Source organism: Sycon ciliatum, chromosome 2 (assembly GCF_964019385.1).
Source record: "Sycon ciliatum chromosome 2, ocSycCili1.1, whole genome shotgun sequence".
NCBI classification, from domain to species: domain Eukaryota; kingdom Metazoa; phylum Porifera; class Calcarea; order Leucosolenida; family Sycettidae; genus Sycon; species Sycon ciliatum.
In genome coordinates, this window is record NC_088644.1 from 24,196,387 (window position 1) to 24,214,695 (window position 18,309).

An 18,309-nucleotide genomic window follows, 5' to 3' on the forward strand; every position below is an offset into this window, starting at 1 on the left:
GCATCCGCTGGGACGCCACCACCTTCAAAGATCAAGGCGCAGAAGCAGCTCCTAAAGCGGTGGGAGGTGAGTAGATCAGACCCACCACCAAAGTGGTCAAAGACCGAAAATCCCATTCGCTGCATCGCAGGACTTGAACCTGATACCCTCTGTTTCTCAATCAAGTTCTTAGAGCATCCCACTATGCCTGCCTAATATGAACGAACCAAATGGCCCCGGAAAACTGACGTCATGAACAAATTCCGCTGTGGGCCGGGGGATCGTCAAGTTGAACAATTCTGGTTATGTTAAGGTCCGTGTGGTATGACCTACAGACAGGACACCACCGCCACAAGACGGCCACAAAAGGACGAGATAGTGGGGGCACTCTCGCGGTACTTTACGGAACTTGTTTATGCCCAAAGGCGGCCAACAGAGTGGCAATGCAGGTAGACACATAAGAATAGCTTACCCGTGCATTAATGATATCCATAAGAATAGCTTACCCGTGCATCAATGATATCCATAAGAATAGCTTACCTGTGCATTAATGATATCCATAAGAATAGCTTACCTGTGCATTAATGACATCCAATAGAAAATCAGGATCGCGGCTCCTGCACAGTCGGTCGCCCAACTTCAGGCGCTTTGAGGACGCTCGGAGCCGCTCAATGATATCCTTCTGAGGACGCCTTGCAGGCCCACCAGACTCGTCGCAGTGGATGACTGTGTTCACGAGCAAACTTTTGACTTCGGTGACCGGCTACAGTGAAGCCAGTGACAAGACAACCAAACACATCACAAAAAAAACCAGGGGCATGAAAGCCATACACATCGAACATACATACACCATGTACACGGACTGCAGACTTCTGAAAGAATGCATGGTCATCAGCATGCAAATATGGGCTTTGAGGAGGTTGAACAAGAACTTGGATTCAGAACTATTTTGATCATTGGAGTATAAGCCGCACCCCCTTTTTTGAGCGAATTTTGAGTGCTGCTGCATTACGCATTGCCCGCTACTTTTCGTAGTTAGAGTACTCTGGCGCTAGAGCGACGAGCTATCTTTAAGTCCGTGGTGCCTCCTTTGCACCATGGCTGGCAGCTCGTCTTGCTTAACCCTTTGGAGCCTGCACAGTCAAATATCGACGGTATACCGTCGATGGACTAAAACGTTCGTAACTCACTCGAAACTTGACGGATTTCCACGATCGAAATATCTGGGAAGAAGCCGAAGCTCAGCTTTCTAATGCAACAATCGCCGAAGAGCTACAATGTCGCGTTGCAGAGATATCACGCTTGACATTTCGGTCACGGCAAAAGTCAAACTTTTTCCCAGGCAGGCTTCCTGCACGAGGCCAGCATAAAAGAAAACTCAGTGCAAAAAAATTGAGCGTTCTGCGATGAATGAGAGTGAAATGGCTGGCGTCGAGGAAATTTGTTCGTATATCCAGCTCTGTGGACTGTTCGAGTCGCCGTGGCGTTGGATATGTGACTGCTGTGGTGTTGAATTTGAGCTCTACTTACTCTGCTCGCGGAGAGCTTTCCAGGAAGCCCAAGATTATGGAAATCCAAAACGAACACCAAAGTTATGCCCAAAATAAGGTAAAGAATATGTCGCAATTGCAGATGCATACAATTATCAGGATTATTTGGGGCTCCAAAGGGTTAAAGCTCGTAACTGTTCTGATGAGGCATTTATGGCCGAAACAGTTTGCTGTCTACAGCATTGGGTACTTTGAAGTACATGTATAGCGGACTACTTGTGAACAATAGCAGAATTCCTACCGGCCTGTTGCACGCCTGTGATAGATGGTTCTCGTATGCCAGGATCTCTTCAATTTCAAGCTGCCGTTTCTGTGCAGAAAGGTACAAAAAAAATACACAAAACGGTATATCGTTACACCACAGGAGCTGTTCAAACTATTGTAGTTTTGCACGAGAGTTTTCAACCCAGGTGGAGTTCAACCCGGGTCAAGTCTAAACCTGCCATGAACGCAGATTGACTGGAGTGTTTACATGAAGTCTAAACCTGCCATGAACACAGATTGACTGGAGCGTTTACATGATGCGCTTCACCCGGGTTGAACAGGAGGGGGGGGGGGGGGGGGGGCTAATTAGGAGGGGGTTGAAATCGAGAAAACATACTACAGTACACATACTCGGAGGCAGTTGTGGTTGCTCGTGACAGTGCTCAATACACCAAGGCAAGGTGCAGAGCCTAGTACACACACTTGAGAGGAATCAAAAGCGTTTCTGCTGTAACACTGAGTTTCACGGTTTCAGTTGCTGTCTGATGACCGTACTTACACAAGTTAGCAGCAGAACTAGGCTGAATTAGGTTTTGGCTCTGCCCTCGTGGCATTGAGCACTTCTTGCCAGGATTTTGTAACATAGCTTGTACTACCGTATTCATGTGCGTATTTCCTGATACGCTCCATTACATCCCATACCGTCTGTGTCACGTCAAAGGCGGAACAGGCATTTACAGATATGAAGCACTGTCCAGGATGATGGAACCCCCCCCCCCCCCACACACACACAAAATGCATCCAATTCAGTAAGACTGTAGATGCCAGTGCTTACTTGGTGGTCTCTAGCAATGATTTCTTCTCTGGTCTGTCCTGGACCAATGCTTGGAGGATACACAAAGGTGCTGCAATGACAGAGAAAAACAAAAACAAAACAAAACAAAACCAGTCGGGGCATTTAGTACAAACAAACGTGTCGTAGGATGAGTAAGATGGTCATTTTCAAAAATCACACACATCCACCCTCATCCAGCTAGCGAAAAACACGAGAACACCATGCACATAAGCTACAGTAGAGTGCCGATTATCCGCACCCCTCGGGCCACGGGACTGTATCCAGAATACTGCATACTGTAAAGAGTAGTCCTTCGTGAATCATGATTCGATTGCAGACACTTGTCACAAGTTGTCAGTATTACAAAGGACACCGGTTGAGAGAGGTGTGTACAAACATGAGATAAGGACAAGAGACACTCTACATGACATACAGTGCTGCTCGATGAAATCCAGTCGTGTCACTCAAGTTCGAGCCTTGCACCATTCCGCAGCCCAGTGCTTGCAGGTCGAGGGCTGCACAACGCCCGGCGCGTTCTTGTAAACGTGTGACGCGACTGGACTTCATTGAGCAGCACTGTGCTTATACAAGATGCAGTATAGCACTTACTTGGTCATAACCATTTCCATCAGGCAATGTAGTACTGGGTAACCTTTCCATGCGTAAATACCTGCAGTGGATCCAGACAAGAGACATGCTAGACACTGGCACAACACAATACTATATCTGCTATGCAAACGGGGCAAGGAAACTCAAAAATGTGCTCTGCTTCTGGAGTACTGTGCGGTTGGCATGAGGTTGCTCCATATGAACCAGCTGACTGACTAAAAGCCACACAGCTCATGTGAGAAATCAACTCAGCATGGCAGATATCCAGACTGCGTGCACACTGGCCTTCATTGTACGTTGTACGAAACGGGGGGGGGGGGGGGGGGGGGGCGTGAATACTCAGTAACCAGTGAGTATTTAATAGTCAGTTCCCACTAAAGCTAGCATAGCCAAAAGCTGAACATACAGCCGCAGACACTTACCAACAGTTTTGGGATTGTAAACTGCCAGGGTGAGGAGCAAGACGCATCCTTTCCAGTACAGTTGGGAGATTGCAAGACGAGGAGGAACACAGCTGATTGAGAAAAACAAACAGAGACACAGAAGTTAAACACATTATTCAGAAGAAGGTCAAGTCTAATGTGCATCAGCAAATGAACAATAGCGGGTGATGATAACACTATCCCCTTTGAACTGGCTGAAACTAATGGATGAAAACACTGGAAAAACTGCACTGATGGTATCAACAGCAACACCCTACATGTATATAACTGAGTGTGTGAGTGGGGTGGGGGTAGAACATTGCCACAAAAGAATAAAAGCTTTTACACAGGTGCAAACATATTCCAAATAATCAGGAGGGGGAGGGGGGGGGGGGAGGATAATGGACCCATTGCAAACAGGTACGTACCCTTCCGGCAAAATAATGTTGGCGGGAGCGCGGTACAATGCACACTTCATGACAATCCTGAATATCGTCTCCGCATTGTCGATACCATGTAAAGTGGGATGGGCTGAATGGTGACAAGAACATAGCAAAGCATGGCCAGAAAGAATTGAATACGAGTTGGCCAAGTATTGATCTGTACGCAGGCGGGTTGCCCAGCGCCATAAACCTGCAAAGTGGCAAGATATCTGTTCTTGTAAAGAGAAAAGGACCTATAAGCTACTAGTTATGACTAACAGTCCACCAAGGTAACAAGATAATAATACAGTCAGATAGTGCGACAACGAGGCACAACACACAAAACAAACAAAGGCATAACTGTTCTTCCCTTGACAAACAGTACACGTACAAGCAAGGACTTCACCCTGTGCCAATTATAAAGGTGATTGAAGACAGGGAATAACCAAAGTCAAACGAACAGGATCATACCCTGCCATTGTGCAAGATCTGAGTTCGCCACGATTTGAGAAGAAAGGGTCCAATGCACTACTGCTCTACTTGACTGGCCAAGATTGCACGGTACAAGCACAGTGAAGAGAAGGATAAAGGGAAAGTAAGAAAGGAATCTCAAATTGCACATGGCCATCATGGATATCATGGCATACAGTCCACTTACCAGTAGTGTGTACATTAGCAGCACGTTGTACCAGACGATCGCCATACTCTAATGCATCTTGTGGTGAGAAAGGCAGGTCGGACAGGCCGATCACGAGAAGAGTGATAAGGGTTTCCTCTCGCAGTGGAGCATTGGTGATGAAGTGCAGCATGCCACTAGAGAAACGGCCCACATACACACATACACACACACATACATACACACATACATACACACATACATACATACATGCACATATATGCACACAAGAGTGCACACAAGAGTGAACACACGCACGCACGCACGCACACACACAGATACACTGCCATCAGGTGTTGTACTTGACATGTTCAATTATACAGTACAAGATAGGTCAATAGGGTCATAACAAAGCTGTACAGGTTGTGTGAGGGTGTAGTTTTCTGTTCAAATAAATGCAGACAATAAAATTGCTACAGTAATTTTTGCCAAGACAACCACTCAAATAAGGTGACCATCTGTGTCAGAGGATCACAAAAGCCAATACCAAAACAAACACCATCTTCTCCAGTCACTCAACCCTGGACTGCAGCACCAGCCGAGCGTGGAAAGCACATCTTGCGAGGATCCCTGGAGCGTCTTGCTTAGACAGTTTTCACAGGAGTTTGCTCCTTTGCCCTGCTTTCCCCAACACTGTGAGTTTCGTACCAAGTTACACTAGTAGACTAGTAGATAGGCCATCCGTGAATCAAGTAGCTTCACATCTTGGTCATGTGACTACATTTGTGTAGAAAGTGACCATAGCACGTGGACAGTGGAACTAACATGGCCGACATCATGTGACCCATAGATGCAAGGGTTGAGTGAAGTTGGAACCAACACGGTTGCCCTGTATGGTCTTCTGATAGATGTGAAACCACTCGATACAGTGCAACATCTGAAAACCAAGACAGCAAGCAGCCGATGGCCCCATCATCTTACTTTCTTTCCACCTCCGACGGCCAACCTTCAACCGTGTACAATTCTGGATTCTCCATAAACAGCAGCTTGCGAATCCTGCAGCAACAGGAAGGAGACAATGACAGACCTCTGGGTTGCCACCATAATTACAATATCTATGCTGTGCCACATGAATCAGGTAAAAAACTGTGAATGCAAGAATGTGAACCTAACAACAGAGCCAATTCCAGCACACGATACAGCATAAAAAAACTACATCCGTGGAGTCATCGGCTAGAAATAAGCAAAAAATGACAAAGGACACACTAGCTTTCAACATCTACAAGCACAATATTGGTGACTGAGCAATGGCACAAGAGACAACAATTCAATACTAAAACCAGGCGTATGTGCCGGCAGTGAATCAGTGCTGTACTAGGGTACACAGAAAACAGGCCCAGTGGGACAGCTGGTCTGGCCAAATATGGTCCCGGAGATTGTGTTGAGCATGAAACCTGGTTTGGTGCAAGAAAACACCCAGTCTCTAAAGCAAGATGGTTTCTTGCGGCAGTGGTGGCTTGCCATAGGTTGTTACAGCATGCCAAGCAAATATAGTACACCGTAGTTGCGTTCGAGGCTCACCGTTTCTTCAAGTCATCAGCAGTCAGCTTAGTGAGATGAGGCATAACCTTGTGCACCCAGTGCATTGCATCGCGGATGGCACGTGAGATCATGTGTTGACACTTCTGCACAACAGGAGCACCTGGAACAGTACATCAGGCAAACAACAGCATGAACAACCATTGGCCACCGGCCATCATGAGAATACAGATTTGAAAATCCATGTACATGTAGGAGCCGGCAAATATGTAATTACATACTCATCGATATGAAATATCGAGACGAATTAGTACTTAGTATTGCCAAGAGTGCATAAGAGTGGAGTGGAGTGGAGATGGGTGCAGTATCACGCTCAGGGACAATAGAGCAGCTCTCAAAAGGTATGAATGCAACTCTGTTGCTCCTGTGGGGAATCTAGGGGCGATGTTTGGATAGAGAAAATCTGTAGCTTTCCGAAGAGACGGAGATGAAGAAAGTTCACCACTGGCGGGTGAAATAATTTTTTTCAAATGCATACTCTGGCTGCTGCACACCTCAGCACGCCCTCCTCAGCACGCCCTCGTAGCAATACGTGGGTTTAGTGGTAGTCCTGAAAGGTTCAAAGACCACACCCCATCATTACAATAGGCTGTGGGTGCAGTGAGAGCAAGCTGTGAAGGCCAAAAGCAGAACATTGTCCTGAGGCCATTCTACACGGGCAGTGGTTTCCTACGGGGAAAGTTTGGGCAGAAGACAGTAAGACTTACTATTATCTCTGAGACATGGTTGCACAGCTAGTAGACATGCTAGACATGTCAGGTCAACCAGTGAGTGAACAATGCGCTCCTGCAGCAAATACACACACACACACACACACACACACACACACACACACACACACACACACACACACACACACATCAACACAACAGGCAAGACGACAGGCAAGACGACAGGCAAAACGATAATATCGCATGCATGTGAGACCTAGGCAAACAACTACGTGGTTGCAGGTGAAACCTAGTCAAAATAACTGCATGGTTACAGCAGCTACTAGGTCTCTATGAGCACTATTTGAAGGTTTCATTCACCACTTTGCCGCCGACTGTGTAGAGTGTGCAATAATCCATGCTTTCAGAGGAGGTTTCAAATTCTCAAAGACCACGATTGGTGAATGAAACCTTCAAATGGTGAAACACTCAATTGAGAGAGAGAGAGAGAGAGAGAGAGAGAGAGAGAGAGAGAGAGAGAGAGAGAGAGAGAGAGAGAGAGAGAGAGAGAGAGAGAGAGAGAGAGAGAGAGAGAGAGAGAGAGAGAGAGAGAGAGAGAGAGAGAGAGAGAGAGGGAAGAGAGAGAGAGAGAGAGAGAGAGAGAGAGAGAGAGAGAGAGAGAGAGAGAGAGAGAGAGAGAGAGATGACACAGAATCTAAGCATAAGCATACCCTGATGTGAAGCTCGGGGTGGTCAATAATCTCTTGTCGCTGAATATGAAGACCCATGGCAAACGCACCAAGATCAATCTCGCCCCGCATCTGCTTTACTATCTCACGGAGCAAAGATCGCAATGCACGACAATAGTCATCGCTGCGAAGTACAGTGAAAATAAACACAGGAGCACAATGGATAAGAAATTCAACAAGACAAATTGAAATATTACAAATACAATCATGTATGATCAACTACAAAAAAGTTTTTTTTTTAAACTCTCCAGAACAGCATAGGCTATACAGCAGCATGCTTTCACCGTTCATGGAGTGAAGTTGGTAGCAGATGATCCTAAAGCTGCGTTCACAACTGGTGCGTGGACGCGGTACGCATGCGGTTCACTCACGATGGCCCCTTACCGAAGTAGCAAGTTCTGAAAAGTGAACGCCAGTGCTTTGGGTGCATTGACGGGATCGTGCTGGAAGGTTATGTTGAGCATGGCCATGTTGTTGGGATTACGCTGAGACGCCAGTTCATTGAAGATAATGCAATTGATCAGAGTCGGAGGGTTTTCAGGATGCTTGGTTGTAAGCAGCTCCCTGCAGTGTTAAACATGACGGGCAAGAAGAAAGACAGACTGAGCAAAGCTGAGAACAAGAAAGTCAAGAAGAGAAGGAAACGGTTGGAGAGAGAGAGAGAGAGAGAGAGAGAGAGAGAGAGAGAGAGAGACTTCACTGTGGCTGAATGTATTGTATGCATCAACATATAGGCTGCAACATCTACTAGTACAGTATAGGACACAACACAGTTTCACGGCCTTACTTCATAGAGGTCACGTATTTCTCCGAATACTGCTTGTGTTTCAGCCTAATTTGGACAAGTTTGTTGATGATGTCATTCTCCTCATGGCCAGAGCCACCAGTGTTCATGCAAACGGTGAGCAGCAGTTCATGGGCATGGCGTTGAAACTACCCATCCGCACATGAAACACGTACCCATACACACATGCATACAAGCAAACACACACATGCACACACACACACACACACACGCACATGCACACACGCACACACACACACACACACACACACACACCACGCACACACAACGCACACACACGCATGCGTGCGCACACACACACAGCCAAAAAGAGAAAGAGATAAGTTGAAGCTCAGATAACACAATATGGTGTCACACAAACAAACTTGCAGTACACCACCATAAACATGACGACAGAAGCAGGTAAATGAAAACAGATGGCCACCATAGGGTTCGCTGTGGAGGCAATTTATACAACCATGAACATCCAAAATCCAACGTTTGGAGCAGCCGCCTTCTTCTACAAGTACCGCCGAAGTCACAACACCTCAGTTCATGAACATCACCACTTGAAGTATAATACTTCTACGACCTCCCAATTCGAATAGCAAGCACAATCCGTGTACGTTGCAAAGCAGCTAGTGCTCTATACTTCAAACTTGAATACAGTAGGCACAGTTTGCTGCACAGACCAGGGCATTTACGATCAGTGTTTTTCTTGCCATGATCGTGCATTAGGATTGATTTTCACGCAGCGCCATCCTGATAGTACAGAAAAAACCTGATCAGGTGTCAGCAGTTACATTCCCTTGGCACCGAATGTATTGAATCTGCAGAGGGTCAGATGCACCCTAGTTTCAGACACTACCTGCATTCAGAGGCCAGCATTGGTTGGTCGCATTGTTAGTCGATGACACCCTGTGTTACCAGTACATACCGTAAAGTCGCGGATAAAAGCCGGGCGTATAAGCATATAAGCCGCTTTCTGCATCAGGCTTTAATGCAAACCAGGCTTGTATGCAAACCATGCTTATATGCACCACTGATATTTTTGCCACGCGTAGATCAACCACTGACTACCGGTATGGCGGCAGTTTTACTATGCAGTGTACATAGCGCATGCACTCTTGACCTACCCGATCCGCGCTTGCATAGAAGCCAGGCTTCAACGCGCGACAGACTTATATGCATTTGACCCGTTTGATTTTCAGGCTTCTATCCGCGATGTGCTTGTATGCAAACCCGGCTTTTATCCGCGACTTTACGGTATACTAACTACAGTACTTCACATCCATGCACATGCTCACAGTTTCCAGTGCTATACATGTACACTGTTGATGGTGAACTCGTCATACCTTGGTGTTCTGCATCCACTGTTCCAATCGGGGTACAACCTGCTGTCTGACAGATGCCAAGCCAGCCACAGAAGTCAAGAAGCGCAGCGAGTTGCGCGAGACATTGTCAATAGGCTGGTTGGGACGTCGTGCCAGGATTTCACCTAAAATGCAAACGCGGGTGCGTGCGCACGCACACACACACGCACACACACACACACACAGAATATACTAAACACCACCCTCAGACCTGCCCAATTTTTGCCAAAGAAGAACAGGAGTACTTTCAGACAACAGTTTGGAAAACCCTTTAAAACAACCCAGCTTGTACTAACTGTAGTCTAAACAGGAACAAGCGAGCTAACACATTTAGGTGCACTCCTTTCTCCTTTTCTTTTTTGACGTCCAAGGTTGCCAATAAAGTCAAAAGTAATTGGTGTCCACCCTGGCTCACATTTATTCTCATGTGGAGGCAAAGCCGCCATATAAGCTGGAAAGTGAGAGCTTGGGACACGTGGGGTATTCACCTGCCTGGACAAGTGCACTACTGAACCGAAGAGAATGCAAAGTAAGCCCTCATACTGGGCACCTACCGACATGATGCATCACAGTCTGCCGAAACGAAGCCAACGAGTTTGGGCTGTGATACCTGTAGAGCAGCATCAGATGTAGATCAAAGACACACAGCACAATGCACTGGACAGCATCAGTGAAGTCGATACAAAGTATGAAATGCAATGCAACAGGTCCCTCACAACTGCTACTGTGAGGAAAAACCTCTTCAAAAATTACCAAATTTTAATCATATCCATGATCTCACAGTCATCTGTTTTGTTCAGTTTAATAGGTCTGTTTGCCCCATGGAATGCTACCCTACCACCAGCCAAACGTACTAATAGAAACAGTATTGAATAGGCGACACAAAGGCGGTTCTCTCGTGGTTTGCTAAGCCATGTGTTCTGGAATATTCCCAGCTTGTGGTGAATCTTGCATGACCTTTCATTGTACTCAGGTTTCATTCCTTTTATTCTAGTGCATGCTGCTGGCGCCTGATGTATTGACTATTGTTACCGCAGGCCAGTCTCAACCTTTGCATTGTCTGAGATCCAAGTAGCGTATCGTTTGATGCATGTGCTGTCTCCATGCTATCTAGTCGTAATATATTCACTCGTCTTTGCATTTGTGCACAGTCCTGTGGATACTCGCAGGCTGCGATTGCGCTCTCGCTTTCGTCATTCTAGAATGTATACTTCCATGCCTTTGAAGTTTTTTAGTTGTTAGTTTTGAACTGTAGGAAGCAGTTTACAGTTTTTGTTCTTGCAGTTTTATCTCAGAGGAGAAAGTTCTTGGTCTCATACTGTTACGAGTTGCTGTTGTATCTGGTTGAACGCATGCCGGGGCAACAGAGGGCAGCATGAGTAGCCATAGTGGTCCTATTCGAGCCGGATCTCAGAGCCAGATCCAAGAAGTCCTGCGCGACGACGAGCAAGTCCCAGGCGCTGAGTGTAGACGGAGCTCGCGGTCTACCAAAGGGAGACCGCCGAGCAGATACGGGTTTGATAACTGGAGTGACGTTCCGGACAGCGTGAGCTCTGCAGGACATGCGCCCTCGAAAGTTTCAGGAACTGCTGCGTCGCAGGCGTCACTTCGTGCAGAGATGCTTCGTGTAGAACTTGAGGCTGCAAGGCAAATCGCTGAGCTGGAGGAGGAAGCCGAGACACGCAAGTTGGCTCGTGAGACAAGTTTGGTGCAGAAGGAACTGGAGGTTCGAAGAGCCGAGGCTGAATCTGCAGCTGCACTATGATCCGGGTCAGGGAGCAAAGTGTCGTCTCGCAAATCAGAGACTGGAAACGCTGCATCCAGTGGCAGGGCAATATTGACTGCCAAGAGTCTTGCTGAGCACGACAAGTTGGTCGGACCTGGTCGAAAATTCGTATTACCACCGCGTGAGCACTTCAGAACGATGAGTGATGTCGGTGGAGTGAACGGACAACGCGACCACGGCAAGCCAAGGAGTTTGCAAGGTACGCTTCGTACTGTGAATGCGCCCACACAACCTGAGGCTGTATTAGGTGTGGCGGAAGACAGCCCAGCTCAGTCAAGTACATGTAGTGTCAATGCGTTTGGCGTGCCTGCCCTGGGGCCAGTGGCGCAAGCATTCATGCGCGCGCCCGCTCAAAAGTCTGTGACCAGTACAGTGCTGTCAGTAGTGCCAGCCAAGAAGTCAATGGCCAGTGGTGCGCCTGTAGGACGTACTACAGTGTCCATACAGGCAGCTAGTAATGCAGTGCCTGTACAGCCAGCAATAAGCAGTGCAGCAGTACAATCAAGACTGCCTGGCAGTAACAAGAAGGCAGTATCAATGCTGAATGCAACACCACCATGGCATACACCACAGAAGCATACAGCAGTGGCCAAACAGCAGCCACCAACACCAGTGGCAGTGCAAGAACACTCCAAGCAGGTGCTAAACCCGCAAGCAGAGTCCTTCATGCCCTATCCACCTCAACTGCAGACACTACACCCTGCTAGTTTCAGCTTTCACGTGAAGCCACTGGAGCTACCAAAGTTCTCTGGCAAGACTAGTGACTACGACCGGTGGAAGCAGAACTTTCGCCGCGTTGTTGACGAAGATCCACTAACGACTGAAGCGTACAAACTTGCACAACTGCGTGAGTGTCTCATGCATGGCACGGCCAGCGACCTTGTTGATGGCGTGCTTGACGGTCCAGGAGCCTACCACACCATCCTTAGGGAGCTAGATGCATGGTATGGCGGCGACAATCGCACTGTTGAGCGCCAAGAGAAGGAGATTTTGCAGTGGCCGAAGCTAAAAGAGTCAGACGACAACTTTGCCAAGTTTGTCCTCAGACTCCGGACGATGCTCATGAATATGGAGATGTGTGCAGTAACACCAGGCCGTGAGTTGTACCAATCGGTTACGCAGAAGTTGCCGAAATCGCTGTTGCTTAGGTACATGGAGAAGTATGACGATGCTGACTGTGATATTTACCAGCTAACACAGTGGCTCCTCAGACGCGTCAACACACTACGCCGTGCCGACGAACGACTCCGGTCGACAGAAGTCACTGCCTCAGCACCAGCACCAGCAAGATCATGGTCGAAGCAGAGTGCTACAAAGTCTGAACGAACATTTGTGGCAACTAGCAAAGATGCAGGTGCCGACAGAAGCTGCCCCTCGTGTGGCAAGGCGCATCAGCTCCACCGCTGCCCCGATTTCATTAAGATGGAGGTCAGGGACCGATGGAAAGTCATCAAGTCCAAGCCAGATGTCTGCGCCCTATGCTTCGGTCTCAATCATCGCGCAAAGACTTGTACCAGGCAACCCTGTTCAAAGTGCAGCCGCACGCATCATGACATGCTACACTACAACATCTGACGCTCGGATTCCGCTGCAGACCCATCAAATGCCGCAATCAAGGCCAACGCAGCTTCGGCCAGCAGTGGCGGTCCTGCCAAGATTGCTACAACACATTGCGCAAGTCATCAGCCAGAGATTGACAGTGGCGAGTCATTCATGGTTGTGCCTGTTGTATTCCGACACAATGGTGTGAGCCTCCAAGGTAATGCACTCCTGGACCCAGCATCGTCCACGAGTTATGTCCAGCAGTCCGTGGCAACAGCCCTCAATGTGCGTGGACCCAAGCGGCAGCTCGTCACTTCCGGAGTAGGCGGCAAGCAGACCGCAGCAAGACGTGAGCATGTACAGATCCAAGTGGCGGCTCTGGGCGACAAGACCATGAACAAGCTTGAAGCTTGGGTTCTGCCCACCGTCACCGTGCCATTACCGGCAGTGAACTGGAATCAGCACAAGAGCAGCTGGCCGCATCTCAGTGATATTGACTTCCCATCCATCAAGGGCAGTCAGATCGACGCGCTTATCGGCCTGAATGCCATCGAGCTTCATGCTACTCTAGAAGAACGGCGAGCAGAAACAGCAAGAGCGCCCATTGCTCGACGAACTCCTCTCGGGTGGGTGTGCATTGGTACAGGAGTCGACACCACTCGTGCAATCACAGCTACTACACCAGCTACTGACACAGTGCTAACTGATGGGCTGACCGAGCTAGTAGAGAAGTTCTGGCGAGATGAGTTGGCGGGCACAGATAACCCACTAGAGGAGACGCCTTCACCCGATGACAGAAGAGCCGAGGAGCTCACGAGCCAATCAATCAGCTGCAACGGCAACCGGGTAACTGTCCGAATCCCATGGGTCAATGACAGCGGTAAGCCACGTGTCAGGTCCAACAGAGCTCAGGCTGAGCAGCGGCTCCGCAGTCTACAACGCTCGCTACAGTCACGGCCAGCCGTGAAGCAGCAGTACTCTGACGTTATGCAGAAACACATTGCCAAGGGTTACGTGAGACGCGTGGACCCGGATGAGATAGCCAAAGACGGCAACGACCAGTGGTACCTACCCCATTTCCCGGTAGTACGCTCAGATAAATCCACGTCAAAAGTGAGAATAGTATTTGACGGTGCAGCCCGCTGGGATGGACACTCCATCAACGATGAGATGTTTACAGGTCCTGCACTTCAAAACGACATGACCAGTGTGTTGATCCGATTCTCACTGGAACCAGTTGCGCTTGTTGGTGATGTGTCGGAGATGTTCCTCCAAGTCAAACTGGCGGAACGTGACCAGCGCTATCATCGCTTTCTGTGGTATGATGACAATGGCCAAGTGCAGGTGTATCAGTTCACCCGTGTGCTCTTCGGCGCTAAGGCGTCACCGTATCTGGCAGGACGAGCGGTGAAAGAGGTCATCGAGCACCACGGTGATGAGTACGACTCTGACGTCGTGCAGTGCCTAAGCAAAGACCTCTACGTTGACGACATGCTGTCATCACTACCATCCACACAGCGTGCCATCCAGGCCAGAGAGCAAACGCAGCAGCTACTTGCCAAGGGCGGTTTTCACATGCGAAAATGGCTGTCGAACAAAGCTGAAGTGATGAACACCATACCAGAGGAAGATAGGTCACCTGATGTCGTCCGAGATGTGGACAGTGACACCAGCCTCCCAACTGTCAAGACTCTCGGCGTCAGTTGGAACGCCGAGAAGGATGCCTTCACCTTCCAGCATCAAATGAAGGACATCACGGCATTCACCCGACGCTCTGTGTTGCGCGGCCTGGCCTCCATATTCGATCCGCGTGGCCTGATCTCGCCATACGTCATCACGGCTAAGGTACTCCTGCAGGATGCCTGGTTGCTGGGACAGGGATGGGACGACCTGCTGCCAAAGGAACAAGTCGTCAAGTGGCAGGGTTGGTTCCAAGGCCTCCCAGACCTGAGTAACCTGGAGATCAGCCGCTGTTTCAAGGATCCACAACAGCCATCCGAAGACGCCAGTCTTTCCGTGCACTGCTTCTCCGAGGCCTCAGATCGGGCGATAGCAGCCGCTGTGTATGTCAGAGCCAGCTACCCAGACGGTACCACCCGAATAACGCTAGCGATGTCGAAAGCGAAGCCGGCACCAGTGAGGCGACAGACGATCCCGCAGCTTGAACTGAGAGCAGCTGTGCTTGGCGTTCGCGTTAGTCATCTCGTCGCTGAATCCATCGGTATCCCAGTGTCAGCTCACACATTTTGGACGGACTCGATGAACGTCTTGGGCTGGGTCCAAAGCCACAGCCGGCGCTACAAAGTGGACATTGGCAACCGAATCTCTGAGCTCCAGACCTCAACGAGAGCACACCAGTGGCGACATGTTCCCGGAAAGAACAACCCTGCAGACAAAGGTACTCGTGGTTTGTCTGCTGCATTACTGTGCCGTGACGCAGTGTGGTGGTCTGGTCCACAGTTTCTTCGCCAGCAGCCAGATGAGTGGCCTCAGATGAAGGAAGTCAGCACATCCTCGCTGCCTGGTCAGCTCAAGACGGCGCTAGTTGCAGTCGTCCCTCCACCCTCCGAGATCCTGGGTCGCTTTAGCACATGGTCGCGACTGGTACGCGTGACAGCATGGTGCAAGCGATTTGTGGCAAACTGTCGGCAGGCAGTCAGTGACAGCAAGTCCACGAAGGGGGATGCCGCATCGGACAGCCAGTCCAGCACGCCAGTGAGAGTGCCAGTACAGCTTGGCGGCACCCGCTCCATCAGTGTTCCAGTTCTCAGCACTGACGAAGTATCAGTAGCAGAGCGGCACTGGATTGCAACTGCCCAGAAGGATTGCCATGGTACAGCATACCATCGTCTACAGTCTAGGCAACCGATGTTGAAATCGGACCCTCTGGCACCTCTCTGTCCCCAGTTCGATAGTGCAACAGAGTCACCCCTGATGACGGTAGGAGGTCGATTGCAAGCTACAAAGAACATGCCAAGTGGCGTACGCCACCCAGTCATCCTACCAGCAAAGCACCGAGTAACCCAGCTGATAATCGAACAGGAAGATCATCGGTGCTTCCATGCAGTTGGGCCACAGCATCTTCTGGCCAATCTGCGACAACGCTACTGGATTGTTCACGGAACATCAACAGTCAAGGCCGTTCGAAGCAACTGCGTCACTTGCCGTAAGAACCGTGCGGAGCCAGCGTCCCAGATGATGGGCCAGATTCCAGACTTCCGAGTTGCAGGCTCGTTGAAACCGTTCAGCCGTACAGGAGTTGATTACGCGGGTCCCTTCCTGACCAAGCAGGGCCGAGGTAAGACGCAGGCTAAGCGGTACCTGTGCCTGTTCACTTGCCTTGAGACTCGTGCCTGTCACCTAGAGGTATCCTATGGCCTCTCCACTGAGTCATTCCTGTTAGCATTTGAGAGATTCACAAAGCGCCGTGGTGTCCCGCTTGAAATGGTCAGCGACAACGGGACCAACTTCACTGCCGCGGAGCGAGAACTCCGTGAGGCCGTCCGGGCCATGGACAAGGAGAAGATCGAGAAGCGACTGGTCAGTGATGGCGTGCGATGGCGCTTCAACCCACCTAGAGCACCACATTTCGGCGGCGTATTCGAATCCCTCATCAAGACGGCTAAGCGCGGACTCACAGCAGTACTTGGGAAAGCGGACGTCACAGATGAAGAGTTAGTGACTGCCATGTGCCAGGTTGAGGGCATGATGAACTCGCGCCCGCTGACAGTTGTAAGTGCCGATGCAGCTGATTTGCAGCCTCTAACACCAGCACATTTCCTCGTCGGACGACTCGACCCACCAATGGCTCTGGAAGTGAAAGCAGACGAGCACCCCAGCAGAGACCCACGCAAACGTTGGTTGTATGTTCAGCGGCTTGTAGCAGACGTGTGGAACAGGTGGCGAGATGAGTATGTTCCCTTGTTGAATGTCCGTCGTAAGTGGCAACGTCAAGGTCGCAATGTAGCCGTAGGTGACATCATGCTGTGTCTTACATCAAACACTCCCCGTGGAACATGGCCCATGGGTAGAGTCACAGCAGTGCATCCTGGTGCAGACAAGCTCGTCCGAGTAGTGGATATTAAGATCGGCGACAAGATCTACCGACGGTCTATCCACCATCTAGTACCTATTCTGGACACCGAGTAGTTTGTGCCTTGTGTATCTGAAGTGCTACAGGCAGCCCTGTGACAGTACTCTCTCTCTCTCTCTCAACCTATGAAGTTTTTCTTTCATCATACAGTACCGTAGTAGTACTCACTCGTCACAGTTTGTTTGCTGACCCTGTGCTCGTGAGTGAAGGGGGATATGTTCTGGAATATTCCCAGCTTGTGGTGAATCTTGCATGACCTTTCATTGTACTCAGGTTTCATTCCTTTTATTCTAGTGCATGCTGCTGGCGCCTGATGTATTGACTATTGTTACCGCAGGCCAGTCTCAACCTTTGCATTGTCTGAGATTCAAGTAGCGTATCGTTTGATGCATGTGCTGTCTCCATGCTATCTAGTCGTAATATATTCACTCGTCTTTGCATTTGTGCACAGTCCTGTGGATACTCGCAGGCTGCGATTGCGCTCTCGCTTTCGTCATTCTAGAATGTATACTTCCATGCCTTTGAAGTTTTTTAGTTGTTAGTTTTGAACTGTAGGAAGCAGTTTACAGTTTTTGTTCTTGCAGTTTTATCTCAGAGGAGAAAGTTCTTGGTCTCATACTGTTACGAGTTGCTGTTGTATCTGGTTGAACGCATGCCGGGGCAACAGAGGGCAGCATGAGTAGCCACCATGGGTTCATATGCCTTCAGAAGTGCTCAGCAGGGGGAAATTACACGGGTTTACTAGTATACCTTAGTTGAACAGGATTAGTGGAAATCAGTGGCATGTCCTCTCCCGGGTTAATACGACTCCCTGCAACTAACCTTGACACTACCTTGATGGAGTTTGTGTCTGTCCCTGAGCCTTCACCAGCAGATGGAGTTGCTGGTCGAGAGCTTCCCGTCTCTGTATTTCCCTCTGCAAAGAGAGTCACAAATACATGTACTGTACAATCGAATACAAAAGCAGTGCTCATAGCCTCATATGCTTATGTTCAGACCGGGCTGTTATTCAAACCTGGTTTCTAGTCACGACATGATTCTGTGCACAACCAACGCATGCACATGGGTATGCTTGTGCACACAGTACATGTGAAAA

General features: G+C 49.2%; 1 protein-coding gene across 1 annotated transcript in view; it reads right to left on the minus strand.

The window, feature by feature from the left end:
- LOC135809316 (integrator complex subunit 1-like) overlaps nucleotides 1–18,309 on the minus strand; it is a 54,482-nt gene that overhangs the window by 29,738 nt on the left and 6,435 nt on the right. Inside the window, exons 9-24 of the mRNA XM_065322650.1 lie at nucleotides 18,036–18,129; nucleotides 10,347–10,402; nucleotides 9,775–9,917; nucleotides 8,423–8,568; nucleotides 8,020–8,199; nucleotides 7,618–7,759; nucleotides 6,944–7,022; nucleotides 6,219–6,339; nucleotides 5,619–5,693; nucleotides 4,680–4,834; nucleotides 4,028–4,130; nucleotides 3,600–3,691; nucleotides 3,178–3,238; nucleotides 2,569–2,638; nucleotides 1,771–1,839; nucleotides 554–742 (exon numbers count right to left, since the gene is read on the minus strand). Of these exons, the coding sequence (XP_065178722.1) occupies nucleotides 554–742; nucleotides 1,771–1,839; nucleotides 2,569–2,638; nucleotides 3,178–3,238; nucleotides 3,600–3,691; nucleotides 4,028–4,130; nucleotides 4,680–4,834; nucleotides 5,619–5,693; nucleotides 6,219–6,339; nucleotides 6,944–7,022; nucleotides 7,618–7,759; nucleotides 8,020–8,199; nucleotides 8,423–8,568; nucleotides 9,775–9,917; nucleotides 10,347–10,402; nucleotides 18,036–18,129 (1,775 nt within the window). The remainder of the gene's footprint in view (nucleotides 1–553; nucleotides 743–1,770; nucleotides 1,840–2,568; nucleotides 2,639–3,177; nucleotides 3,239–3,599; nucleotides 3,692–4,027; nucleotides 4,131–4,679; nucleotides 4,835–5,618; nucleotides 5,694–6,218; nucleotides 6,340–6,943; nucleotides 7,023–7,617; nucleotides 7,760–8,019; nucleotides 8,200–8,422; nucleotides 8,569–9,774; nucleotides 9,918–10,346; nucleotides 10,403–18,035; nucleotides 18,130–18,309) is intronic.